The following is a 27,733-nucleotide window of genomic DNA, read 5'->3' on the forward strand; positions in this document are numbered from 1 at the left end:
ATAAGATTTGCTCAGCCAGCCATTCAGTGAAACTGTTGCTGGGTAACAGTACGCCAAGGAACGCATAAAGCTTTTGAACCTACTATATCCAACTGCGCTACCTATAGAGAAAATACCTCCAAGAACGAACAGAAGACAACCAAGTAGTTTAGATTTTCTTTAAGAAGTATAGAGAATACACAACGTTGTAAATATTTTAAAAAAATGGCTTGTGAAGGTCACATTGTTAATAAACTTGTCAACTTAAAAATATAAGATTACTCTTAATAATCCAATAATAACACTTTGTTATCGCAATTACGGTTACTAAATGGTGATTGTATTAATCGATTAATAAGAGGTTTAATTCGCGTTCTTGTCATACAAACACGAAGGAACATTCGGTAAGAATGTAAAACGAGCGATGCTTAAGCCGCAAAAAGGGATATTAAAACACAACTGAAGAGAAACACATTGAGGTGCTTGCTTACGCGTTTCCATGGTGAAATACGAATGCACCAAGTGCGCAGTTAAATCGAGAGAAGTTACTAAATTTCCACTTTTTAAAGAAATGAAAAACTTACCGAACATTTAAGTCAGAGTGAAGTACACCTTCCACAATGTTCACATTTGCTAAGTCATTCCTTGCAGATGGTGTTCATAAACTGGTAGTGAGGCTAGGGGGGTAAAGACTAGGAGCCGGAGATGGTGGCCATTCGAGTGAGAAATCCTACTAGTTTTCTGTCAACACCCTTGAAAAGTTTGAGCAAGTTAAAATGCTTCTGTTCTATCCCCCCAGCCCCCCTCCTGGTACCTGTAGCGGTGTGGTCAGTCATCACATAAAGACGAAATCATCATTAAAGTTACGTTAAATTAAAAAGATCTGAACTCAGTTTAAAGATTTTTTTAACTTATATAAGCCAACGCACGTACTGCAAATGTCCTCGTTTCCTTGCTTCCCGATTCTTATCAATAATAGATAGTGCAGTCTTCTGAGCCCATGACTCCAAACAATGAAGAAATTGTGCTCAGATCGCGGTATTCGGCTTCAGTCGGGGGACAGAAAAGAAGTACTATTTTCAGTGCTTTGCAGAGCATCAATGCAGTTCTTCCACCAGATTTTTGTTGAATGTACGGGTATTAGAAGAGCTTGCAAATCTATTCGGACTTGTTGCACATCAGTTTATTTAGAATAACAGAGATATGGACTAAATTTCCAGAAAAATGTAATAATGCGCTATTGTTTTGTCTCGTTTATAGTGAAAGGTTTTGGCTAACACCGCTGAAATAAAAAAAAAACTATAATACATAATGTAAAATTACCAACACTAAAAATACCACAATTTTATATTGAAATATACAGAGAACTACTAAAATACTGAACACCAGTTCAATTTTGACACTCGGTATTCTCGTGTTGTTATTAATAAAGTTCTCTGATGTGCAGTAGGAGTATTTGGAACTATTGCAAAGTCACCTCAAATATTCCTGCAGTCTCCAACCCCACAGCGTGGGAGGAAGGTTTCTTTACTTGCCAAGCAGGAATTACAAAACCTTAAACCAGTGAAGTGTCAGAGTCACCGTATTCCCACTAGTGTAAAAATCTGTGGGATTGCCCACAGAAAATGGTATGCCTCAGCCCATTTTAAATTGCATGTTCTGTGGTTGAACATGCAGCAAATCCTAGTTTAATCACCTACCGTAACTTCATAATTGACACGCAGTGTGTCAATTTCGCAGTGTGAGCAACGTGTGGCCAGATTGATCAGTTTGCTCACAATGGTAAAGCTAACAGGTTAAAATAACAATTTATCATATTTATCACCATATGATTAAGCAAAATAAAATGTTCTAATTTTAAAGAATAATCTGAGAGCAGTGTTACCACCATGTAGTGTGATTTTACTGGATCTCAGAAGCTAAGCAAGGCAGAGACCGTTTGATACTGGGATGGGAGACCTTCTAAAGAAATCAATTTTGATGTTATACATGGTGCTAGTAAACCAGAAATTCCAAACAAATGCAACAAGTGAAAAGGACCACTGTTCTGCTAGAGATGCTATGCTTGAGATCAGATGTTAAACTGAGCTCCTGAAAGCAAATCATTAAAGTTTCCCCCTTAATTCAACTGGTGAAGTAAATTCTTAATTCTTCATCTGATCTGATGTATAATGACTGTATGGCACTTCAGTGGAGGATTATGTGATGTTTGTGATGTGCTTTGGGATCCTTTGGGATTAAAAGAGATATGCAAGTACTGTTAATTTCCCATGATTGAATAAGTGTGAAAAACAGCTTTATTACCTTAGAGTAAGAATAAAGGTATCAATCCTTTTTTGTTGCAGAATAACACTTCAAATTCGAACAAGTACATCTTTCAACAGTAAAATTACATTTTCCACTCAATTTTATTTACCAAATAGCATTAAAAATAACTGATGTATCATTCAGAAATCCTTTTGATACACTCTGTAAGTTGTGAATACTGGTGTAGCTCAAGGATGTGTGTGCTTTTATTTCTTGTACACCAATGACCGCACCTCCAGCAACTCTTCCATGACACTAATTAGGTTTGCGGATGACATCACTCTTGTACAGTAGGTGTCATCACTCATGATGATGAAACCATGTACAAGAGGGAGGCGAGTCTGTCGGTAACATGGTGAGATAGCAACCACCTGGAGCTTAATAGCCTTAAAACAGTAGAAGTATAGGTTGATTTCTGGAACACATTCTCTGAAAACCTCTCCCTGATAATCAATGGTGTGGCTGTGAGAGCAGTGGAGTCCTTTAAATTTGGGGGGAATTATGATCTCTAATACCATGAAATGGAAAATAAATATCACTAGTATCACAAAGAAAGCACAACAGAGAATATACTGTACCTTTGGCACCAGATTAAAAACTTTGGTGTCTATGATACAGGTGTCAATTTGGTAACTTTGGTGTCAATTCTGATACAGTTTTACAGGGCCATTATAGAGGGCATTCTGACTGCCTCTACAATTGCTTGGTTTGGCAATGCATCTGCCTACTCCAATCACTGATGACCCTTCCCACCTACAGGAGGTTACCAGCTGTTTCATAAGCGTCACAGTAGTTTGAACAGCTTGTTTCCCAAAGCTGTCTTTTTGCTTATCCAGAACTTCCAGTTATACAGTATTTGCATTGTTTTAATGAGGTCCTTTGTCTTGTTTGTGTATGGTATATACAGAATGTTTTTGCAGCATCAAATATACCAAGTAGTAAATTCTATGAACTTCTGTCCTATCTCTCCATGCGAGATTGAGGAAAAAGCATTTCATTGATGACAACCACCGCTGTATGCTGTATTGTTGTGCATTTGATAAATAAACTTTGATTGATTGATTAAATTCCTTTACATGAAATGTACTTGGCGTAGAAATATGATTCTGATCATAGTTTTCAGGAAGCTTTAGTTATACTCACATATTAAGAAAAGGGTACTTTGAAAACCAAATTGTTTACCTTTGCATTCTTTTTTTCTAAAAAAGTGGGTTCAATGGTACAAAAATTAAGACAAGAGACAGGAACCAAAACATGTTTATCCTTCAAAAACATTTTATGTATAATTTATTGGCAGACTTCCTACAAGGGAAATGCCAGCAGTACAAAAAATACAACCCTCTACAGCAAAAGACCTTCCTGCAAAGAGTGTAGAGCTTCCACTAAACAATGGGCAAGTCTACATGAGAATATGTAAGGTGAATCACTGAAACGATAAAAAAAGATCTCACCTAGATTTACAATACATTCAACCTCAGAGCCGATTTGCAGTGCTTTAAAATGACTAGAGCAGTACCCTGAGGTTTATTAGTTGCCCATGTGCACATGTGTTGGGCACGTTATCACCTCTGTCACCTCTTAGTCAGCAGCAGTTCACAACAATATTATCAATATTAATAGTGAGCTGCTGTTTTAACACTTGGTTTTAATTACATAAAACACAATTTCAGAATGTTTATTACACACAACAATAGAAACACTGATGTTTTTGAAAACTGACAGTCACTAATCATCTTTCAAAATCGTTTCAAGATGTAGTGACAACTACATTTTCATTTTTACAGTTACTATATGATGCACTTTGCTCAAACAAAAGTGTAAAGTACAAATTAACATATCACTATTATTTAAATTCTTTACATGGCTTTAATAGGCAGTTGTTTTCAATACTAAAAAGAAAAGCACTTTTAAAATATTCCCAGTTGTGCTGAATTTTGTAAGTGTAAAGAGTCAAAACCCCTGTGTCCATAAATAAAAATAATACACTAAGCAACTTTGACCTAGGATCTTAAAGCTGCACGTGCTTTGTCAAGAATATCTTTTCTCATCTTTGGATAATTAGGGTGTGCATCCAAAACCTACAAAAAAAACATAAAAGCAAAAGATTTTCAGACATGGAAAAGAAAATAAAACTTAATAGCTATTTTATGTTGTCAGCGGTTTTGTGGAATCAGTAGAAACAAAACAAATACAAGAAGTGACAAAAATGTCTGGATAAGTGTACTTGTGGGGAAAAATACAATAAATTGTGAAATAATATTTAATATTCATGGTAAATAAGTTACAAAAAAGTAAACTAAACATACATACTCCACACAGATAGCACTCAAGGTTCAAAACTGAACCCAGAGCCCCAGCGCTGAGAGGCAGCAATGCTAACTGCTGTGCCACCATGCTGCCAATGTGTAAAATAATCACAATACAAATTTGCATGGTATAAACAATAACCATTCATATAAACCACGTTTTTATTTTTTAATTGGTCAAATTAATATTGTTATTAAAAAAATTAACTTTAACCCGCTTAACACAATTTATTTCAATTTATGGTTGATAATGATCTTTCTGGGTAACACATTTCTTACCTTATGGCATATATCAATGGCATCAACATATCTTTTTGCTTTCAAGTAATTGAATGCAAGCTTGTACCCTAGAATATAAAATAGAAAACAGTTCGGAATCATCAAACTCATTAAATGAATCAACAAGTATGAAGTTGTTGCTGCCACTGTTACTATCATCCTGAACTCAAGTACATTTGAAACTATCTTGAGTAAAATAGTACGGGTTAAAATATGCAGTGTTAATATATATTCTGCTAGTGACCTCAAAAACTATTTTTTTTTAAATTAGCACAGTAATATTAACATACCAATAGTGGGATTGGTTTGATTTCCATATTTCCATGCCATTTCATAGTTTAGTGCAGCATCCCTGTATGATTGTTCCTTTTCCATGATGTAGCCCATATATTCATAAGCTTTACAAGAGGACTGCAGGAAGAATACAAACATTAACTAGAAAACCTTATTTCCTTTACAGTTTGATGCCCGGAACTACATAATGGAATTAAAATGTAATTCAGTTTACAGTAATAATCTTCATTTCTTCTAAACTGGAGAATAAAATATGCACTTTTTATCAGGTAACATGTGGTAACCCCAGAGAGGTTTTAGACCAGTTGCAGTGAACATTTATGTAACATTATTTTCAGAACTGAAAATATTTACTGTTTCATGTCACTCAAAACAGCGCAGATGTGGAGACAGACCTATAGAAGTTTGCAGGGTCACGTACTGTACAGTACATCTCTGTCTGGCATCTTGTCTACTTGCAACTAGTTATGATTTGTATCTGTGAACTGTCTACCTCTGTCTCCCATCTTGAGATGCTGTGCCAATGCACTTATCAGCTGCACTGCATTCATATTACAGACATGCAATCCTAATATAAACATCCTGGTCTTGATTTTGTGTTCCCTCCATACAGACACTATACTGTACATCCTCACACATGGTGCAAAAATACAATGTGTTCCCATTAAGCATCTGTGGGAATAATCAGCTTTATTTTTTACATTGAGGACTACATAGTTGAAGACGACGCTATCTCACGTATCACATATTTTTAATTTGTATTTTACGTTTCTCAAATATATCTCATTTCCTTGGATTGTGTCTAGCAGCTAATCCACAATACATATTTAATATGTTAATGACTGAACTGTGTGATACGCTGCATGAAGATTCAGATGCCTCAACAAGGAGATACTCTTCATAGTAATGTGCTACTTCTGTGGTCCCAAAAAGGTTAGAGAGTTATATTTTTACACATACAGTCTTTCAAAGACACGAAATGGGGAGAGTAAGGGTCCTTCTCAGTCTTCATTATCCAAGTGAATCACAAAGGTTGAAGACTGTCTTATATTAAGTACCTTATTGACTGTGCTGATTACACAGATATGCCTGATGTGGGTGGAGAATCTTGCACAGATTCCCTTATTGGGCACTTTAGATTTACATAATAGGGAGAGAAGCTGGGAAAACAAAGAAAAACTGGCAGGCAGGCATGTAATTTCATCTTTACTTTTTCCTCCCATAGCCCTTGGATTTTGTAATGGCATGTCTTATAAGAAAACAAATTTCAATAGAACTGTAGTTCAACTAATTACATTAATAACTGTTGCTTAAATATTTACATTTTACTTTTTGCACAATTCTTTTTCCCAGTGGTGTGTGTTTTTCTGTTTCTAGATGAATTTTTACATTTGTTATATAGGTACATTGTATTGGTTTGCACTGCCAAGTGTTTCAGTGCCTCCCACAAATTTCTCCAACAGACTGTGACCAAACATCTCCAAGGTATTAGTTACTACATTTAAAGCGACAATCCCTTCTACTGTTAGAACCTTTATAAGATTGGAAGTGTCCCCATCAGATGCCTCGAGCAATGGAGGGGAGGTGCTAGATTAATTTTAAAAAAACAAACAAATCAAAAAAAGTGGGCGTGGGACATGAGGCACTCCTCACAGTCAGTGAAAACTTCTTCTGAGCCTCCAAGGTAACAACCTTACACTTTTAAATCAGCCAACAAGCCCTCATTTTAAATGTAAGCGCAAGAGGCACAGGTAGCACTGACAGAGGCAGAGCACATTTTTTGGCATCTATCTGTGACACTTTGTGATCAATTAAACTCTACTCCCCAGTCCATAAGAGAAAGCAATCATTTGCCTCAGGGGACAATAAAATCTTATCTTATCTTACATCCAGCAAATTCTTTAACTGTCTGGTGATCCTTCAAACCTAAGCAGTTAAACATGTAGGTGTTCAGGTCTACATAATGTTTTGATCTGTTCTTACCTTATTATGACGAAGGCAGCGCTTTAGTAATTCCCCTGCCATGTCATACTTTCCCGACTGAATATAAATGTCAGCCAAAAGCAGCCAGCTTTTCTCAAACTCATCTGCATCAATGGCATTCCAGTTCATTTTTGCAATGCGTTTCAGTTGGTTCCTTGCCCTTGGAGTCTGCTTCAGAATCATATAAGCTGTTGCCATACCAAGCAGTGCAGGCACATGATCTTTCTGTAGAAAAAGACACCTTGCTGCAGTTGAGTAGTTACCTTATAATACTACAGCTAGGTATTACTAGTTCGAGAAGAAATATGACAAATGTTAAACAAACTGTGACTATGGGATTACCATGGTAAAATGTCTCAGAAATGACTATCACCTTCATTTCTGCTTAGGAATCACTCGGCACCACTTATCTAACATTTTAGGATTGCACAGTGGCATTAATAATTAGCAAAATGGCAAATTTTATCTGTAGCATATTTTCTTAAACTGTCTTACAAAAGCGTTTGGTTAATTGTTTAAGAAGACTGATTCATATCACCTTAAAGAAATAGTACCAAAGTAAAACTACAGCTACAGTAGCTCATATAGGTAAAGGCAGTAAAATAAATGGGCAATACTCATCTTGATATTATTTAAATTAGATCATTTAAGCTTGACTGATGACTGATTTTTTGTATAAACATTCATCTGAATACTGCAAAAGAAAGTCTCCTCCATTACTGTACAAAACAATCATAAAAACACATTCTTACCAAGCTGTTTAAATTTACTCTTAGGGCATTTCATGTATACTCCTATCTTTTAAAGTTTACTCACCTCTGTGTTTGCAATTTCTGTGAAAACATTTAGTGCCTTTTCAACATTTGCTTTCTGCTTGGTTGCCAAGAGGCAGTAGTTCTCCATGATATGTAACTGAACATGCCCATCAGGGGTCTGTGGTTTCAGCTCCTTCAGGAGTTTTTCTGCTGTTCTTACAGCCAGCTGTTCAGACTCTTGCTTCTCTGTGGAGTTACTGCAAAAATGAAATGATACTTAAAAATGATCAATTCTAACAATTATATTGTAAAGACCAAAAAATGTATTACAGTGTTTTTCATCAAATATCAGACACTCAACATAAGGCTTAGAAAATTTTTGAATATTCTGTAATTTACTCTACTATGATATGAGACAAAATAAGTTTCTACTACATTTATAATGCATTCTGAATACCTTGTTTCTGAAGTTTCTCAAAATTACAAACATGTCTTCAACATCTTTAAATGTTCTTTTGTTCTAAAATCAAATGGTTTAATCATACACCTTTTGTGCTCCCAAATTTAGCAAATCTAGCTCTACAGAAAATGCATTTAGACCGTACTCATCTCTCATTTCTGCTTTCAGGCTTTTACTTTTCACTACAAAACATGCAAAGAGATAAGAACAATCTAAAAGAACACACCCAAAACTAAAAATAAATAAGCAGAATAAAATGATCAAAAATATAGACTACTAGAACAACTGACATTTTCAGAAATGAGGAAAAGTACTTTTCAGGCAAAAAAAAAACATTCCTAATGACAGAGGTAACAAAAGACAAAGTTTTCTGTATAACTTAAGCTGTAACTCACCCAATGTCACCATCTAGATTTTCAAACACTTCACCTCCCATTGTATCATTGTCTGGATTCAAGCAAATTTCAATCATGTTGTAAACAGCATTTTGCCCCCAGTCATTGTCTTTGCGAGCCTTGTTAAAATGTCGAAGACCGTCATTAGGCTCCCCTGTGTACCTTCAGAAAAAGTAACCAGTAATTGTGAAATTACACGTTTGAGGATAACGCACTATTTTGAACTTTCGTGCATCAAAAGGTTTTAACTTATAAATGCTACAGAGATGGAAAACAAAATCCAAAACTCAATCATTATTTAAAATTAAAACGCATACCACAGGTAAAGCCCTTTGCAGTAGTTAAATCCTGGGTCTAGCTTTGCTCTTGAAGAATGCTTCTCTGCCATCTCTAGAAATCTTGGGACCTCTTCCAGTTTTCCCGCTCTTCTTAACAAGTCAATTAAACGTGACAGTGTTGGGTAGTTGTCTAGCAAGAACAAGTGTGGGAAAGATGGTTTCCAATAAGTCAGTATTGCATTTGCAGACAGCATTTTGAAATCTTTTCCTTAAAATGCTCTTTCCTAATGTGCATGTACAGTAAGCAAAGAAGGCAAGTGTTGGATCTAACCTGGTTTACGCTCTAAAAGCTGTTGAAAGTGGAAAACAGCTTGCTCATAATCCTGCTTCCTGAACATGAGATCAGCCATCATCTGCAAAGAAAGTCAATGGATTAAGTGTAAAAGTGCATTTGATACAGGGTATACATATAATTAGTGCTAGCAAAACAAAAGACCATACTGTTAACAGCAACTGCTAGGCAGAACTAAAGTACAAATGCTAAAGTCGTATGATAAAAAATAAAATTGAAAGCTGCTCACCATAGTTGCAGCTTCATTATCCTGATCATTTTTAAGAAGTACTGTACACTGATGCTGACATGCTTCTGTGTCATCCTGAGAAAGGTATAACCGTGCCAGCTCCAACATCACCTGTAAACAAGACGGGGTTTCTTAAAATATCAAAATGGGAATTACTGTCAAAAAGCATAAGGGTTAGCATGGGGCTTTTGTTCAATTCCAGACAGAGGCCACTGCTGTGAGGAGTTTTCCTGCTCTCCTTGCATTGTGAGGGTTTTCTCCAGATATTATGGTTTCCTCTCACATTACAGCTCACCCTAGCCAAGAATAAACTGTTTTGTCAAAATGTGTGGATTTGAATGGTTGTTTTTTGCCATCCTACTGTTGTGTCCTTCATTTTCACAAGTGCTACACTTAGCAGCCTGAAGAAACATGTTGGATGTATGAAAATGTGCATGCCTCATAATACTGTAGTCAACTGATCTTCGCATGTTTTTAAGAATGAAATTTATATGTATCATAATACTTAAGACAATCATAGAGTATTAAATGAGTGACTTCCACAACGGTTTTCAAGTTCAGGTACCTTATTATTGCATTATAATCAGAAAAGTAAATGGAAATACAACATATTACCTGTAATATCAGCATTTACAAAATCTAGGTCACATCCCTCCTTTTTCTTGTACAGAAAATTATACAAAACTATTTTCAACACATAGAAGTATATAATTTCTTTTTCTAGACACAAATATCGAAATCTTTGAAGAATGAAAGAGAAACAGCGCGTTTAGATAGTAGAAGAGTGTTCAAAGAGGATATTGAGATGCAAAGTGTTGAAAAAACACAGCTGCACTGAGAATAGAACGTGTATCACAGAGCACAAATCGACCACTGAACCAACCTTGTTATCACTCTCACAATAAACAAGCGCCTCTTTGTAGAATTTGATGGCTTTCTCATAGTCTCTTTGACACGTGTAGTGCTTGGCAATCTCTGCACAGATCTCTGCTGCTAGCTGTTTCTGCACAGGAACTGCATCAGGCTGCTCCAGCTGCACCCGCTTCAACACTCGAGCTTGCACGTCTCTCGCCTACAAGACATTTATGCTGTGAGAATAAATCCACACATTTCACATGAGCGAGAATCTTGGTTATTAGAGTCGCAGTGGTTTGCGACATTTCATCTTGTATATTTCAGCAATTTCATTTTAACAGGTTAGAGCAGCTCTGATAAAAAAACCCAAAAGATTACATGCTCACATCCAGCTGGACATGTTGTCTATCTATCACACTGCAACAAGTATCCATATTGGCAATGCATTTCACTACTTTGTAAGTAAATGACTGTAACACACTGCTAGGTTACCAAATGGAAATGTTCAAATACTTGCTTTCTGTAAGGAGAGTAGAGCCTGTTCACTTTTCTCCATTTTGCTTTGAATTTTGGCTAAAAGAACTAGATAGCGGCCATCTTCAGTTAGTTCAGCGAGATCATTCACTGAAAAACAATGATCCATCAATTCGGCTAACAGATGCTCCGTTGCAGACTGATACAGATAAAGTTAAGCTATCATTTAAAACAAATATGATAATCCCTGGCAAATGTGGTAAATGTGGAAAATCAGGTAAACAAAAAAGAAATGTAATTAAATGGCTAGCTAAGAAGTTTTTAAAAATAATGTTTTAAATGTAGCTGCATTATAGATCAATAAAGGATGAGCTAACAACAAATCTACAGATGTCTTTTAATCTTACAGATGTAAAGTGAGTAAACAAGTGCATGGAAATCTATGGAATACAATGTTCAGAGTTAAAAAAAATGTATTTCTAATTCTTCTACACAAATTGAACTTAAATTTGCAATATAGTACCTGGTTCATGATCTAGTGCCTGTTGTAAAACCTTCTCTGATTTTTCACACTGCCTCAGTTTAAGTAAAAGCTCTGCCAAGTCATAACGAAGGAAATTCTGCTGACCATTCTTGAGTGCTGCTTCATAGTAATTGATTGCCTACAAGGAGGAGGAAGAGAAAAGGAGTCAGAGGAGGATGGCAAATCAATTCAGCCGAATTCCATTTAAACAGAGAAAGCTGAAGCTGTTGTCTTTCACAGTTTCAAAAACATTTTACAATGTATGTACTGCGGTGGCTGATTAGGTGTTCTGTATGTTTAACATTTAAACACATGTAAAAATCCTGAATACAAAAGAAACTGTGTATATTAGAATAAATCAAGAGGTGAAACATACAACCAACATACCTTAGAATAGTTGTGAGTTTTAACCAGGGCTTTACCAATCTTGCTGGCCAAGGCACCATCCTTGGGGTTTTTCTTTAACGCTTGTTCATAGACTTCAATTGCCTTTTCTGGCTTTGAATGTTAAAGCAAAAAATAAACAAAACAGCTTTCCACGCACTTCATAACATCATAAAACATAGGGGAAAAAACACTTCCATAGTGTCTTAACATTAATCTTAAATAACTATGGACAAATTACTTTAATACTTTGTACATTATTTTTTTTAAATCACAAGGAAGTACTACTTATACAGTATGCTTACATACTGGATAAACTAGATGATCACAAATATTACCATTATAGATATTTACTGCAGTGCACACTTTACTGGTACTAAGATGGTACAAAAATTACTCTAATTCCACTGATACTCTTTTTCTAATTCATATTTGAATAATACATAAAAATGCATAAAAGAAGCAAAGATAAGACCTCTTGAAATATGTTAGAAAAGAACAATGCTTGTCATGGATGTTATGTATTTGATCTTGTTTCATCGCATTGCTAGACGTTACTCATAACGAACACAAATAACCATAAAGAAAAATTCAAAGCAATGCCAGTGTGAAGATTTTGTACTTTGAAGGACTCTCAAGAGGCTGTATTATTATACAATGAGTAGAAACAGGGTAACCACTTCATTTCTTTTACCTTTTGAAGTGCCATTTTGGTAAAGGATTGTGTATGGAATAAATAGCAGACGTGTGCATAAATTAAACTTTTTACTTAGTTTCAAACTTACCTCTTGAATGTTCATATAGGCATCTCCCAACAAGAGATATGTATGGGAGCTAGGCAGTTTCTCCACCAAGTCTCTGAAGACAAAATAAACATTCACTGATTTGCATATTCACTTTTCCTTTGTCCTGACTTTTTTTTCTATGAATGTGTGCTTTTGCAGCTTTCAGTAAATGCCCTGCAAACATAAATGTTTAAGACACTAACAACCATTCTTCCTGAACACTGACGACCATGGCACCCACTGCCCTTGTTCCAGATGCATAGACTTTTGCAGCATCAGTAAGCATATTTTTAAATGCCCACTTGACATTGATATACGTCTACAACACCCATGTCATTTGGATAACCCTTTCTAAAGTATGACTGATGTATATTGAATATATCACCGATTTATACAACATCCTTGTTTTTACCTGTAACAACTAGCATAGAGGCGCTTCTCCTTTCTGTAATGCAGATAAATGTCGGCCATTTTTTCTTTGGCTTGAATGTAGTACTGCTGCTCTGGCGTAATGTTCCGAAGCATACTAAGGGCCAGTTCTGTGTCCCCCCGAAGCAGAGCCAGGTCTGCATTAGCTATAGTGACGCGCAGCTCTTCTGGAGTCCCGGAAAATTCGTTGATGGCATCCTGCATCACTTTAGCTGCTTCGTGCTGGAAATACAAAAACAAAAAAAAAATCAGGCAACTTCCACCAATTTTACATTTAAATACATATAGATTTTAAATAATCAAGAAAATGGAGAGTGAATATAGTAATAGTGAAGTGAAACATTTCTCAAATAGTTTTTTTTTTTCCATGGAATTGTCTCTACCTGTTCTCCATTCAGCCAGTGGGCTTCTGCTAACTCCAGAAAGATGGACACGCAGTCAGTGGGGCTGATTTCCACTTTTCTACTTTTGGATTTTGAAGAACTACCAGATCTCTTCCTTCCTGGTAAAGCCATGGCTATCTGTAGGGTTTGAATGGCTTCTTGCACCTGTCCCATTCTTTTCTGGACCTGTGCCTTAATCAGGTGATACAGAGGATGTTCCCGTACCTACAGATAAATATTAGACAAAGCATGACAGTGAATGCCATGTGAACAAAGCCTCTTTTGCCCTTCTTTATGTTTATCATCTGAGCTTGTAATAGATGATACTATCTTTCCTAACGTAGAAGAAGAGATTCTAAACGCTGTGCCACAAAAGCATTCACATGAATACTGATTTATCATAGGGTAAACTGCTATCTACATTCATTTCTAATCTAGATTTGGGAGAACAAGGCAACACACAGCAGTTCTAGAAACTCAAATACAGCATTTTCACTAATGAAGTAGAATGTCATATTATCACAAAGTAAATCTCATATAATTTTGTAAAAAATATTTGGAATTTATTAGACCACAACAGGTACAATACAGAGTATATTTTGATACTAATCACCAATCTACTGCCAGTATATTGTCAAATTATAAATTAAGTGCTTAAGAGAAGCTTTTAAAGAAGTAATATGAAGCAAGCAAGCACGTTTCCTGGTTTCCTCTTGTATATATCACTAGAAACAGCATATTAGAACCAAATGGCTTTCAAAACTCTGGATAGTGAACAAACATTTATGAATGTGAAGTCTTTCTGCAGGCAGCACTAATGTGGAACTCTCACCACAATTATGTAATACTGTATGATTTTTATTCATAATAATTCAAAAGTAAAATAAAAACCTGCAATACTTAAAAAAGGTTTCTTTATAAGCAGTGAATCAAAAGCAATTTGACTCTTTGATCACTGAGACCAGTCAGTCTGGAGCAGAGAATTTCGAAATTATGTACACATCAAAACATTTGCAATGAATCTATAATACTCTTTGTTCAATTTTTATTAGACAACAAGCTAAACCACATCACATGACTCACCTCGAAATCATAACTCAGGCACAGTTCCAGGGACTGTGAAGAGAGTTTAAAATTTCCTTGTAACAGGTAAATTTGTGCCATCAGCAAATGAGCATCGGCGTGGGATGGATTCTGTTCTAAGCAGTGTTTCAGGCTACTTTGGGCAGCATCAATATCACCTATGTGAGACATAAACAGCTTTTTAAAAAAATAATCTGTGTATCTATGATACATTATAATAAGTGTTAGTGCATCTCTGTGTGAGACACCTCTAAATCTTTCTTTACTTTACTTATAGTAGCATAAGTAATAATATTATTATTACAATAATAGTATTAGTATAATATATTGTATAGTAATATAATTTTATGGGATTTATTGTCTATACTGGAAATCACTGTGCAAACAACTAATGATTAGAAAAGAGGATATTGCAACTCTAATGACAAAATTTTTGTTTTAAAGTTTCTTCTGTATTTCATAGTTATTGTCAGCATTTTATTTTTTTAAAAACTTTAAATCTAGACAGTTATTAAAAATATTGTAAATCACGTGCATTGATCTTGGGCTATAGCTAGTAAATACGTCACTTACAGTACATCATGGCCTTAAAAACCGAGGAAGGAACATATAGTATGAAACTCCACCGCACTACAGTATATCTACTCTCACCTGCTTGGAATTTCACTTTAGCCATTAGATACATAGCCTGGACAAGCCCAGGCACTGTCTTGACCACTGTCTCCAGCACTGAGGCACAGTGTCTGAGCTGGGGGGAGGCAGGCCGTCCTTGAGATGGTGGCTGGTGAAGAAGAGAGAGATCATCTAAGGTCACATTAAGATTAAATACGGTAAAGAGTTGGTAACAATTTAACATTTACAGATTTTTAAAAAACGAAAATGCATCCACTAATGAGATACTCATTACTATATTTCTTTGTAACTACATTATGGGTGAAGTTTTAACATATTATGTTCTGCCCTTAGGCTCCCAAATTAAATTCCAATGGCTTTATGCTCCAGAGGCTGCATTTACTGAACTCAGTGGATATTCAGATCCTGCACTATAGTCATTGTCTCCATTTCAGGGCTTAAAAAACACAAATGTATTTAAAATTACCTGTGTTGAGCAGAGAGCAATGTACTCCTTGATAATTTCCAGCAGGAAGGCCGGATTGAGCCTCTCAAAGTATTCAACCCCAAGTGGCAGTCCTTGCAGAGCAGAGAAATGTGTGTCCATAGCATCATTAAGCAGGTTTATGACTTCCTCCTGAGACTTGTACTTCTTTGCTGCTAAAACTGCTCTCAGGTATGACAGTTCCTGTGTGAGAAGGGTTTACATTTTATAAAATTCAGCACTACTAAATGGTGCATTCACAAAGCCGATATAATCAAGATATTAATTTCTGCATTATTTCATTGCGGAAATTATTTTTGTCTTATGAAAAAAAATGCTATAAATATCCACTATGATCTTTTTTATTATCTGCTAAGTTTTAGCTTTAAAAGTATCATAAGCGTAATTAAATTCCCAAAAGGCCTGAGGGAAAAAAAGCTGGCAAATCTTGCTGTTTACTTTAGGATACACATAACAGATTTGTTTCTATAAGGTGGTGCAACTCAACAAAAACACTCTCAAACACATCCTGGTAAGTGAACAGTAAGTATACGGATATGTTAAAATTTGCTTACTCAGAAAAAAAAAAGGTGTGCTAAGGTGTGTCTATACTCAGAAAGAAGCCAAGATCCTGGAGATTATTAAAAAGCATTATAGAAATACCAGGCTACTATAGACCATAAAATTCCAAATTACTTTCCAAATTCTATATCTGCATACTTAAATCAGTATTATATTGATACTCCTGAAATTCTCTCATTAAGTAACTTAAGAAGTCATGTAAGGTTTCTTTTGACTTAATGAGGCCAGGAGTTTCAGAGGCTCAGAGGGTAGGTCTTGAGTCCTACGGCTCTTTGTTGTCCCTTAAAGATAAGTTCTTTATGCATCAGTAAGCAATTAGAACTGAATATGTAAAGACGTGAAACAGATTTAAAGCTTTTCTTTATTATAAGCTCTTATATTTTAAAAGTATTTTAAAGACATTAAAGTGTATTTGGCCATTTTTAATAAAAATCATCTAAGATGTTTTTATTGATCAGTAATATCAGAAGATAGTGATATATTAATATACAACTTTATAAGACTTACAGTTGTTCCTTGTTTACTTGCTAGCTTTGGAAATATGGGCCTGTGTTTTTTTTTTTAAAGTAAAATGGTTTACTCAGCACTTTCCCTTCAAGCTTTTTTATAATATAATTTCTGAATGTGCCCTATAAATGTTTTTGCTGACAGGTAAAAAGTATCGCTAAAAAAGGACACAAACCTATTAAAATGTGTTAATGTGTTAATATCTAGACGAGAACAAATGCATTTTCAGTAAGGCTTTTTCAACTTGATGTTCAGTACTGATAACAAAGTACATTTCAGACAGCTGTACTTATAAAATTTTATTCTAGAAATGTGTAATTATTTTCCGTAACTGATGACAAGTTTCCCTTAATTCTGGCATCTCACTAAGGCTTGATGCAAAATAATTGCTTTCTATGCAACTGAACGAGTTTGATAAAAATGCGCAGCAATGCAATCAGACTCCTAAAGACATTTTATCATCACTGAAAATTAAAAATTGTATGTTGTATGTTGCAAATTAACAGGCTTTAAGAAATAAAAGAATTAAGGAAAATGCAGATGTTAGTCTGAAATTTAAATCTGCTTCGTATATTCTAAAGAATTCAAATACAGTCCTTGTTTCTGTAAGGTCTTGCACCACCTGTGCAATGTACATTAGATGTTACATATGTTCTAAAACAGAAAACAAATACTGTTTTTTGAAAGACTTCAATCTGTAGTCTTCTCTGCAGATACAACATATCTGTGGAAAAGCATAGCCATAAGAGCCAGTGGAATCCTTGATTGTTATTGCTGTGCTGTTTCTCTTATTATTCAAGGTCTCACCCCAGATTTTCCTATAGACTGCTGGATTTCAGTGAGAAACTCAAGCTGTTGCTCTGCATCTTCAAGGTGCCCCTCAATTAGCTGGCACTGAATGATTCCTACAAGAAAAAATAAAAAGAAGATTAAGATCAAAAGTAAAACTCTACGACAGGGATAGACAGGGAGAAACTTAATCAACGTGTCATTTAATAAAAGTGCTAAGACTGCTGCATTAACCCTGAAAAAATATTTTTTAAATAAATATTTTAAGTGTACTGTAACTAACAAGTGTAACTAACAAGAGGTTTGTTCAGTACTGCCAATGATCAGATTGACAATTTAAGGTCACATGAAGAATAATGCTGTCAACATGTTAAAAATAGAAATAAATGAACGGGCTGCCTCACCAGTCAGTGCAGAGACACTGGTCTCATCCAATGTCATTGCTGTTTTGTACCACTTTACTGCCTCCTTTATTTTCCCCCACAGAACCAACTGATAGCCAAGTTCAGTGGCCAGTTCTGCATCGCCTGGAGCCATGGAAAAAGCTCTCTCCACCAAAGTGTGCATTTGCAGAAGGATCTTCTCATTTCTTCCACACTGTGGAAAAATAAATTAACAACATTTTTAACATAAACCTTAACAATCTACGACCATGTCAAAACACACATTATTAAAAATCCAGAAACATATTGTTCACATTATGTATACTGGGTTTATATATCAGTAAATCTAGTATACATAACAAAAATATCTGATCAAATATTTCATTAAGTGTAAATATAACACTTCGCTTCAAGTACAGCATTCTTATCCAGAACTAATTTACGATTTGCATGTTTTAATAAAAAGACTTAAATTTAATGAACTAATGTCATCTGAAATGATTTTTATGTTCTTTAAAGAATTATATATACAATGCTACTGAACACTTACCACTCTTGTAAAAGCTAATGACATCCTATAGAAAAGCTCAGGATTGTTAGGCTCATGTCGTTCCAGGTTGCCAACAAGGTTAGTGAGGTGATTTAAACACTGAAAAAAAAATGTTTGTCTGTGAAACGGCTGCAGTAAATTATGTGATCGTTCTCAATCTATGTATTTTCTTTCATAGTAAAGAAACTGGTATTTTGTAAAAACAAACAAATAATTTTAAAACAGTTTATCCTCTTTTTCCTGAAGATCTTAGCAAATTACAATCCCATTTAGGAATGGAAGGACAGACTAGAAGTGATATATTCAAAGGAGCTGTAAAAATACAGCCAAAATAAACTTTATTTGAAAAGAGTTTTACAACGTTGCCACCCAGCTACAGTAATAATGGTTATTTAATGTACGTTTCATTCATTTACTTTTAAACTGGGAAAGTAACTGGGAAAATTCATAAAACCACAATATATTTGGAGAGGTATATTCATTTTTTAAAAGATTTTTTTGTTTCAACAAATGCAAGAGAAACACATTGATCGACTGTGTTTGATGAAGTACAAAGAGAAGCACTATAATTATAATATCTGAATATGAACAAATTAGTGAAAAGTAGTATCTGCATGCAAGAACTGCATGCTTCTCAAGTAGCTATCTGTACAGACTGAAAAATTTTCAAGTCATAATTCTTACCTCATTCACGTCTCCCTCTCTGCATAATGAATGGAGTGCCAGCATTCTAAGTGCTTCAAGATTATTTCTGTCCTTCTGTAAAATCCTGCATCAAGAAAACAGGTTTCTTTTCTGAAGACAAATATTCATCATTCTAGTGAAGTACTATAATATTAAATAATATTATTATTAAATCAAATTATTATTTTTTGGATATTGAACAGGAGGTAGGTTTCAGTTAAGTTATATTTTCCAATTCCGCTAATTCGGCACGTTGAATTAAATATCAACATTTTTATCACAAAAAACTTGGAGCTTGACTAAAGTGTAGGTTTTTGCCTGCTGGCTACTTTTTTAAAGTTTTCAAACTCTTGAATTTAAAGAACAAAAAGCACAACTGAATGTAAGTAAAAATCTGTGGAACTCCTGCTCTGTGGCTAAGAATCTGCACTTGTGGCTGGAAGGTTGCCGGTTCGTATCCTGTGGCCAGCAGAGGAATCCTACTCCATTGGGCCCCTGAGCAAGGCCCTTAACCCCAACTGCTCCATGGGTGCCGTATAAATGGCTGACCCTGCACTCTGACCCCAAGCTTCTCTCCCTTTCTGTGTGTCTCATGGAGAGCAAACTGGGGTATGCGAAAAGACAAATTCCTAATACAAGACATTGTATATGGCCAATAAATTGATCTTAACTAAAAGTAAGAATACATATTACCAGTTGCTTAGTCTCTCCTTAGTTCTGCACTTCAAACTCGCCTCACTGCTGGCGAGTGGAGTAGGATGCTAATTCTATAAGTCTGTAAAAACGGCCTTAGTCAGTGGTGCAAACATCAGAACTGCTCAGCTGTGCTCACTCGTCAGCCATGAACAATGTCTGTGTAAGATGAGCATAGACTATAAAAGTTCAGGTGGGTAGCTGCGTCAGCATGCGTAGGCTGCAAAGGAACAAGTAATAGGTTTATTCCATGCTGAAAAAAAGAAGAAAGAGAACACAACGTTTCGGCCGAAGAAGGCTCCACGGCCGAAACGTTGTGTTCTCTTTCTTCTTTTTTTCAGCATGGAATAAACCTATTACTTGTTCCTTTATAGACTATAAAATATGCCTTGGATATTAATCCTATTTCTATACAGGAACAGCTCAAGGTAGTGTATATACAGACATCAACTGTATATTTGTAGTGGATTTCTGATATATCTTTCACAGCTCTGCTTTGTCCCTTCATGTAAATGATTTGTTTCTGATTTAATGCATCTTGACACCCTCTCTCTCTCTTGGAGGCACCCTCCCCAAATATTTTTTTGTGTATATCCAAAAATATCAACTGCTTCTGGCAAAATCATTCACCCAGTTTACCTCACTTGATTTTATATTAAAGGAAGAACTTAGTTCTATTTTATCTGATTGAAATTCAGCAATATCTGTATTGTTTATCAGAATGAGTCCTTCATAAATGTTAAATTAACAGCATTAACTCTGTGTGACGATTATTATGTCCAGTACAAAGGCAAGCAAGGTGGACTATTTTGTTTTTGTTTGTTTTGCTATATGCTTCATCTACACCCTAGGCCTAATTATTTAAATGAAAGTCAGCAATATGGTCTTATGTGATTAAGGTTCAATTATATAATTGAAGCAGTTGGTAGATCCTAAAGTCCTAAAAGTCATTTTTTTGGAAGAGACAAGGCTGACTGCCCCTTGTCTACCACTGCACGCTACACATCACTGCTCTTCAGTTAGCAGTTATGGCATTAAGTCAATGCTCTCTATTCATCACACCTGATAGTGGGGAAGCCCACTGAGCTCAGGCTGCCAGATTTGTTCCAGTTCATAGTATCTTAAAAAACAGATGAAAGAAATCAGGCTTGTGAATTGCATGGGTTCAGCAGATTAATTCAATGGCCTTTTATTTTATTTTTATTTTTTTTCTAGGACCCTAGAAAAAATCCTTCATGAAGAACAGTCATTGAAAAAACAATAACGGTAGATAATCCTGTAGCATTAATCCTAGTCTTGGTTTGAGCTTGAATACAATTTTATCGTTAAGCCTAGAAAAAGTCTTAAAGAGCGAAAGCAGAAGTTTCATATTAGACCCAATATGATCTACCTCAATTACACATTTTGTATGTTTTAGTCTTTCTCCTTTATTCAATAATAATGGCTTAATACAAGTGACCGCAGTCACAAACTGTTGAACTTTAATGCAAAACGTATGACAGAAACAGCATCCTCAGAAACATCATAAAGAAACACAACAGCAACAATTAACATTTGTCATTTTCTGTACCTATGTGCTGCTTCAACAGTTTGCTCCCAGTCTTGCAAATGTAACAGTAATTTCATTTTCTTTATAAAGGCAGGGAGGAATCCAGGAAAGTTAACAATAATCTGGTTGACAGTTTCCAAAGCTCCAGAGTAGTTCTGACGCAGCTCGAAATACTGTACCTAATGAGGAACAAATAACAGATTTCATAAATTGATAATGAGAAAATAAACTTCAATAAACTAAAACATAAATACCACATCTTAATTAAACGGATTAATGAAACCATGAAGTCAACATATGAAAATCATATATTGCATACTTTATTATACAAAATTATGATCATACAGAATTAGACATAAGTATAAGAACCCTATATCCAAGATAGGAACTTTCATTAATTATAATATTTTGTTAAATTATACTTGTCGATATTTAGTAAGTTTACTGAAGACTAGCAAGCAGTAATAGATATCTTTTAATTTCTCAGAGATCACGCACTGCTGCCACACAGCGCTGGAGCCCTGCTTTCAATTCTGGACCTGGGGTGCTATCTGTGTGGGGATTTTGTATGATTCCTCCATGTGCTCCGTCTTCCTTCCTCCTTCCAAAAACCTACTGGTAGGTTAACTGGGTTCTGAGAGAATTCTGAATGTGTGTGCCCTGCAATGGACTGGCATCCCATCTAGGGTGCACCCTGCATTGCACCCAATGTTTGCCGAGATAGGCTTCAAATCCCTTGCGACCCAGAATTGGAATAAGTGGTTAGAAAATGAATGGATGTATGGACGGACTTGGAGATCACATGATCAGCATGCCAGAATGATAACCACAGTTGGAGCACCTGCTGCTTTCCACTCCTTTTCACTGTCTTTTTTAGTTGATTTCATATTCATGAGCAATTACAGCATTAATTACAAAGCAATCCCCTGTTACCAAGAACTGGAAAGAATTAGTAGCTAAAATGGCTGCTATGCTGAAGAATTCCATTAAAAGGTGCTGATTGTAGAAACCGACAGTAGTGGTGAACTCATGGACTGCTGCATTATGTGCAGACAAAGACAATAAAATGCCAGCTAAGCTGTAGAGGCTGGAGCATAAGGTCACAAAAGAGGATCGCTCCCAATTCAGAGTTTCTTGAAAAAACATCACTTATAGCCCAGCAACTACCTAGCAGACATGCCTATGTGGCACTGATGAAATCTCTGAAGGAGCAGGTATCCATACTTCACTGATGTATCCTATACTGCTCAAAGTCCTTCATGCTGGTGGACAGCTACTATTTACTTTAGCACAGGACACAGACGAATACATTAGAGGGGTTCATCAGTCCCAATGTCTCAGACCGGTTCTTAAAAATTAATTAAATTAACTGATGGTATTGTAAAATTTTTAAAAAATCCACAAAATCATTAACTTTTTAAAAATACTGCATGACCACCACGTTGTCACAAACTGCTGGTCTTGCTACAGGCAAGAATGAGAATTAGCAAAAATTGTGATTAAAACCAGCCCTTCTTGCTCACTAAGCACTGTAATGACTAATGTCATGCGATTTACGAGAAAGTAAATACAGGTTGTGCAAGCAGACATTTCACCGCAGAAATATTCCGTTCAGAATTAATAAGTAAGAAGCATTTGTCGGCAAAGCCGTCTTGAACTCCAGAGTAATATTTCAATTGGATTTAAAGAGATGTATTCACAGGCCTGCTTGTTTAGAATGAAATAGGGCCTTTTCAAGTCACCAGAAGTTTGGAATCACAGACAATGACGGCAATATGGTATGGCACCTACCTAGAAATTTAGTCTATTTTGTAATGTAAATTGGAGGTTTTACACGTTACTGTGTACATTTTACTTTCATTGTGGTTTGAAATGCACTCATTAATGTCGATTCTTTCTAACCCCAAAATATACAAATAGCATTGCAGTTCCCCTTTAAATCTAAAAAGGTCTGCTTTGTCAAAATGGATAGCATAACACTTATTTTATCAAAGGTACTATTATTGTTTAAAGGATTCCTTTATTGCAACTGTGTGTGTAGATAAGGTCAGATCTAGGTGTCTTACCTTTTTGCATCTGTACTATCTTCCCTTGTAAAGAGCGAAATTGCATATGGTGATGCCAAAGTAGTTTTATTTACATGGCGATTCTTAGAAAAACAAAAGATAAGCAATTCTGACTTTATTCTACATTTAAAATCCAAACTTATATCTAATCCTTTGTCACCAACACTGTTTAAACGTGTATTTTTGTCACAAGGCATTTTTTTAATGAAGGTCAGTACAGTGTCATGGAAGACTGCACTTCGGCCTCACTGTACTTAAATTATGGGGTTGCTTCTAGCCTAGAAACTTTCTGTGTCAGGTTTTTATGTTCTCTGCATGTTGATCTAGGTTTTTTGCCCACTTTCCAAAGTCTTGCTGGCTAATTTACTGATGTAAAATTTCCAGTATGCAAAATGTGCACTGTGACAGACTAACGTCCAGTCCTTCCATCCTGTGCTTCCAAGACTAAGATATATTTTCTGATAATAATGGATGGATTTTCTTACTAATGGTCTCTGAGTTCAGAATATTTCCAGCACTTGGAAAACGAGGGATTTCTTATTTTTCTTTTACAATTTTTTTGCTATCAATAGTTTTAAACTACTGTAGGGGGAGGCATCAGTGTTTTCAAGTTATCTGATGAAAGTATGAGTCACCAATTCACCAAGGGGAGGAGATTGAAAGGCTGTTGCCAGTCAGGGGGTTCTTTGGAGAGGACTTCCATTTTTTGTTCTTACTGTTGCTCCATATGGAAGATACAGTTTCAAGCCAAAATGGAAGAGTTTCTTGATTTTAATCATGCATCAGCTGAAGATTTCTATTAAAAGCTCTATTAAAGAAAAATCTATCTAATACTCTTAAGTGTGGATACCAAAATCCTCACTGAGGCCCTTGTATGTCCTCCAACTTTCAACTGTATTATTGGGCTAACAACATCTGTAATTTGGTCTATTCGTTTCAGGAACACCTTGCATTGTTGTCTTCTTCCACTTTCCTCATTTACTGTAAATGAAAAATGGTGTAGAGCATCTTTGCAAAAACAAGATCATGGGATGTATTAACTGGTTAACATACTATCAAAGAAGATTCACTGGAAGCATCTTGGATGTCCATAAAGCTTCCTACAAAGCTGCATAATGGCTCAGTAACCTTGATATACATAAAACCTGCTTCAGCTTACAAAAGAGGAAGAATATTTCTTTTAAATATAGGATGCCAATACTTATGCCTACAACATTTTAGACGTCTGTTTCTCACCAAAGTCTGGAAACATTTCAGTATGAAGGGGATGCATTAGAGCAAGTCCTTTAAACTTGAATGCACCAGAATCCAAACCTGAATGCAACAATGACTCTCTGTGATGCTATTTTTTTGGTTAAAGGTTACAACATTTACGAAACTGCTTTCCTTTTCTCCGACCAGCAACTGCTTTTAAACAGCTTTCAAAGTGTTGCAGTCATTTTATATATTATTGTGCAGCTGGGGTAACACACTCTTTAACCTTGAACAAAAAATGGATTTGATTTGGGAACAAAGCAAATGTGAAATGGATAAAATGATCTAGTATGGGCTAGAAGAGCCTATTAGGAAAAGATAATCCATATAATCAATATTCATCTAATAAAATAGCTGTCAAATGTATGAAAACCCAGTCAAGTGGAAGAGAAACAGAACTAATCTTTTCCAAACATAACCATTTCTGGATTGTTATAAAACCACAAAAATGATTTCCTCTTTCAATAAAGTTAAACACAGGACTTGAAGTACTTCAAGTAATGCTATGCCACTCAATTTTCCAGAGATCTGAAGAAATGAGAAATTAAAAATGATTTCTTGGTAGTAATTCAGTAGTACAAAGACATTGTGAAGTTCATCAAAGTTACATTATTGAGCACTAAACCCCCTGCATTTTATGTGCAATTTAAATACCTCACTCCTTAAATCTTTGAAGTGGTTTTAAACTATATGAATCACAAGACATATGGAGCAGATCTGATCAAATGAGAAGCATAAGAGTATAACTGTCTCCCACAATGACAATGAAACTTCAATAAATAAAAACAAGTTTACAGGATTGGGAAGGTATCTAAGAGGATTTACACCTATATATAATTAAAATTAATGGCTGATGTGTAAAACTGTCAAGAAGATCTACTTCAAATGATATACATGAAAAATTATAGAGGAGGAATTTTTCCAGACATAACTGTATAAATGTCAGAGGATGGCCATTTACACAATGCATGGGTAGTTATTGTACCTTTACCAGTGCCTGAACGGCATTTCTGATGTGCTTTTATGCAGCTACAGTATGCAAGTTTCCACAAGAAAACAAATCCTCAATGATGAAAGTCCCAAAATATTAATTATAGAAAAAGAAACATTTAACAAAAACACAAATCTTTAAAACAAGATTATCGTATTCCGATAAGCAATATTTTAAGGCTTTATAGCCTGTCTCTACTTGAACGTCCTACCAGTAGAAAAACGTTTATGATCTCGGAATCTGAGCTTCTGCCCTGATTGGCCTGTGACATAAGGTCAAATCATTAGAGTGCAAAATCGAGGTGAAAACTGGCAAGAATTCGGTCACATTCAAGGTATACATTGTGCAAGGTTTTCCTTTGCACGAATGAAAAAAGAACAACTTTTTTTGAGTTCCACCAAATAAAATATTTTCACAGAATTTGAGTCTACGTAACTGAATCATTGGTCTGTGAATGTCACGTGGTCTTTGAGAAATGTTTAAACTTATATAAATATATAATGTCATACAGTATAAGCTTACATAAAATGTATGCATGTATACATCTAATTAAACTATATATTCACATTTTATGTCGGGATTTTTTAATTCTGCTGTCTGTAAATAATGTACAATAAGGAAAACTAGCTGCTCTACTAAAGGAAACATTCTTATATATGGGAATTTTCGTTTTCATGGGAAAAAAAAACAAACATTCAGGTCTTAAAGGGATACAGCAAAAATACCATTGCAAGTTTTCCAAGAAAACATTTACACTACAGTACGTATAAGGCTTGGTTTACCTTTCCCATCAAAGCAAAAACATCTGCTTTTTCCTTTAATCCTTCATCAAAGTACTTGACAGCTTTCTTGACATAGGAATCTTTATTAGATGTCACATCTATCCATCCTTTCAAGATTAGCCCCTGGAAACACAGTTAGACTGTTAAAATTGAATGAAGTAAGAAAAAATAATTGTACTGCTAAATAAAGCATTTTACTGTAATAATTCAACGTTTTTTTAATTGAATTTAATTATTCTTTTAACTACCATTTTAACTATTACAAAGATTTCTTATGCTACAACGTCCATGGGTCCACCATGGGTAATCACATGATTAAAACTGCAGCAGCACGACTGCTTGTATTTTCCTTTGGGTTTTGATACTGGTGCTGTCCTATGTACTGGTAGACCAGGGGTGTCAAACATATGGCCTTCAGCAGCTGTAATCATGAGTCCTTGGCCAGGATTCAATTTGCACCTTGTCGGTGAAGCAGGCACCCATTGTGATCTGTATCAGCCTCAATACAAAATGCTCCCTGTGTTTCTCCACCTCTACCTAACGGCAGTTGACAGAGGCTGGTTTTTGTACTGTATGTAAATAGCTAAGATAGAATCACTTTATTGGCCATATACAATTACTTGTATTAAGAATTTGTCTTTTCGCATAATTGGTGAGGAAAAAAATCTCACTCCACAAAACCTGCACACACACATCCTCCAGCCTCCTCCTCCAAACTCTGGAACACCCTCAGCAACTGAACCACCATTGGTCAATGAAACTGTACTTAATGTTTTTTTATTTATATCTCAAAAGGATATTTCTAAACATATTAATAAGGGCCATGTTATCGAAGAAAACAAAAATAATGCTGCATTGTTCAAGAGAAATGGAGAAATTAAGATTTGTAGACTTCATAGAAGTGAACAAAACACTGATTTGCTTCATACTGTATGTACAAGCAGCAGTTGAAAAAGAGCAATAGCATTAGTTTAGATGGTCATATTGCTGATATATTGCAAATATTTTTCTGCATTTTTGTTATTTTCATATGATGTATATGATGTCCCTATCATTTGTTGCTGTTTTCCAGTTAAAAACACTAAAAATTCACTCATTACAAAAAAATAGTTAATCAACTGCTCAAGCAGAACTTAAATGAGATGCTGATCTCTAATGCCAGAGCCCAAATACAGTAACTCGCATTTCAGTCCTGTAGTTTAACAGCTGATACACAAATACACCTGTTACCCGGTTTGAGAAGGTAACTTATTCCTTAAAAACTGTTCATAATA

At 35.4% G+C, this 27,733-nt stretch overlaps 1 protein-coding gene across 1 annotated transcript in view; it reads right to left on the bottom strand.

Annotated features, from left to right (window-relative positions):
• Nucleotides 1-3,543: 3,543 nt before the first annotated feature.
• ttc21b (tetratricopeptide repeat domain 21B) overlaps nucleotides 3,544-27,733 on the bottom strand; it is a 31,872-nt gene continuing 7,682 nt past the window's right edge. Inside the window, exons 5-29 of the mRNA XM_088931153.1 lie at nucleotides 26,460-26,582; nucleotides 21,388-21,545; nucleotides 19,125-19,209; nucleotides 18,441-18,539; nucleotides 17,912-18,104; nucleotides 17,526-17,623; nucleotides 15,633-15,833; nucleotides 15,185-15,314; nucleotides 14,534-14,691; nucleotides 13,451-13,675; nucleotides 13,051-13,289; nucleotides 12,639-12,711; nucleotides 11,857-11,967; nucleotides 11,470-11,608; nucleotides 10,990-11,096; nucleotides 10,501-10,689; nucleotides 9,618-9,728; nucleotides 9,368-9,449; nucleotides 9,076-9,226; nucleotides 8,759-8,920; nucleotides 7,965-8,160; nucleotides 7,149-7,373; nucleotides 5,162-5,282; nucleotides 4,872-4,939; nucleotides 3,544-4,364 (exon numbers count right to left, since the gene is read on the bottom strand). Of these exons, the coding sequence (XP_088787279.1) occupies nucleotides 4,287-4,364; nucleotides 4,872-4,939; nucleotides 5,162-5,282; nucleotides 7,149-7,373; nucleotides 7,965-8,160; nucleotides 8,759-8,920; nucleotides 9,076-9,226; nucleotides 9,368-9,449; nucleotides 9,618-9,728; nucleotides 10,501-10,689; nucleotides 10,990-11,096; nucleotides 11,470-11,608; nucleotides 11,857-11,967; nucleotides 12,639-12,711; nucleotides 13,051-13,289; nucleotides 13,451-13,675; nucleotides 14,534-14,691; nucleotides 15,185-15,314; nucleotides 15,633-15,833; nucleotides 17,526-17,623; nucleotides 17,912-18,104; nucleotides 18,441-18,539; nucleotides 19,125-19,209; nucleotides 21,388-21,545; nucleotides 26,460-26,582 (3,522 nt within the window). The 3' untranslated portion in view covers nucleotides 3,544-4,286. The remainder of the gene's footprint in view (nucleotides 4,365-4,871; nucleotides 4,940-5,161; nucleotides 5,283-7,148; nucleotides 7,374-7,964; nucleotides 8,161-8,758; nucleotides 8,921-9,075; nucleotides 9,227-9,367; nucleotides 9,450-9,617; nucleotides 9,729-10,500; nucleotides 10,690-10,989; nucleotides 11,097-11,469; nucleotides 11,609-11,856; nucleotides 11,968-12,638; nucleotides 12,712-13,050; nucleotides 13,290-13,450; nucleotides 13,676-14,533; nucleotides 14,692-15,184; nucleotides 15,315-15,632; nucleotides 15,834-17,525; nucleotides 17,624-17,911; nucleotides 18,105-18,440; nucleotides 18,540-19,124; nucleotides 19,210-21,387; nucleotides 21,546-26,459; nucleotides 26,583-27,733) is intronic.

This window comes from Atractosteus spatula, chromosome 13 (genome assembly GCF_055471065.1).
Source record: "Atractosteus spatula isolate fAtrSpa1 chromosome 13, fAtrSpa1.hap1, whole genome shotgun sequence".
In the NCBI taxonomy this organism is placed as follows: Eukaryota; Metazoa; Chordata; class Actinopteri; order Semionotiformes; family Lepisosteidae; genus Atractosteus; species Atractosteus spatula.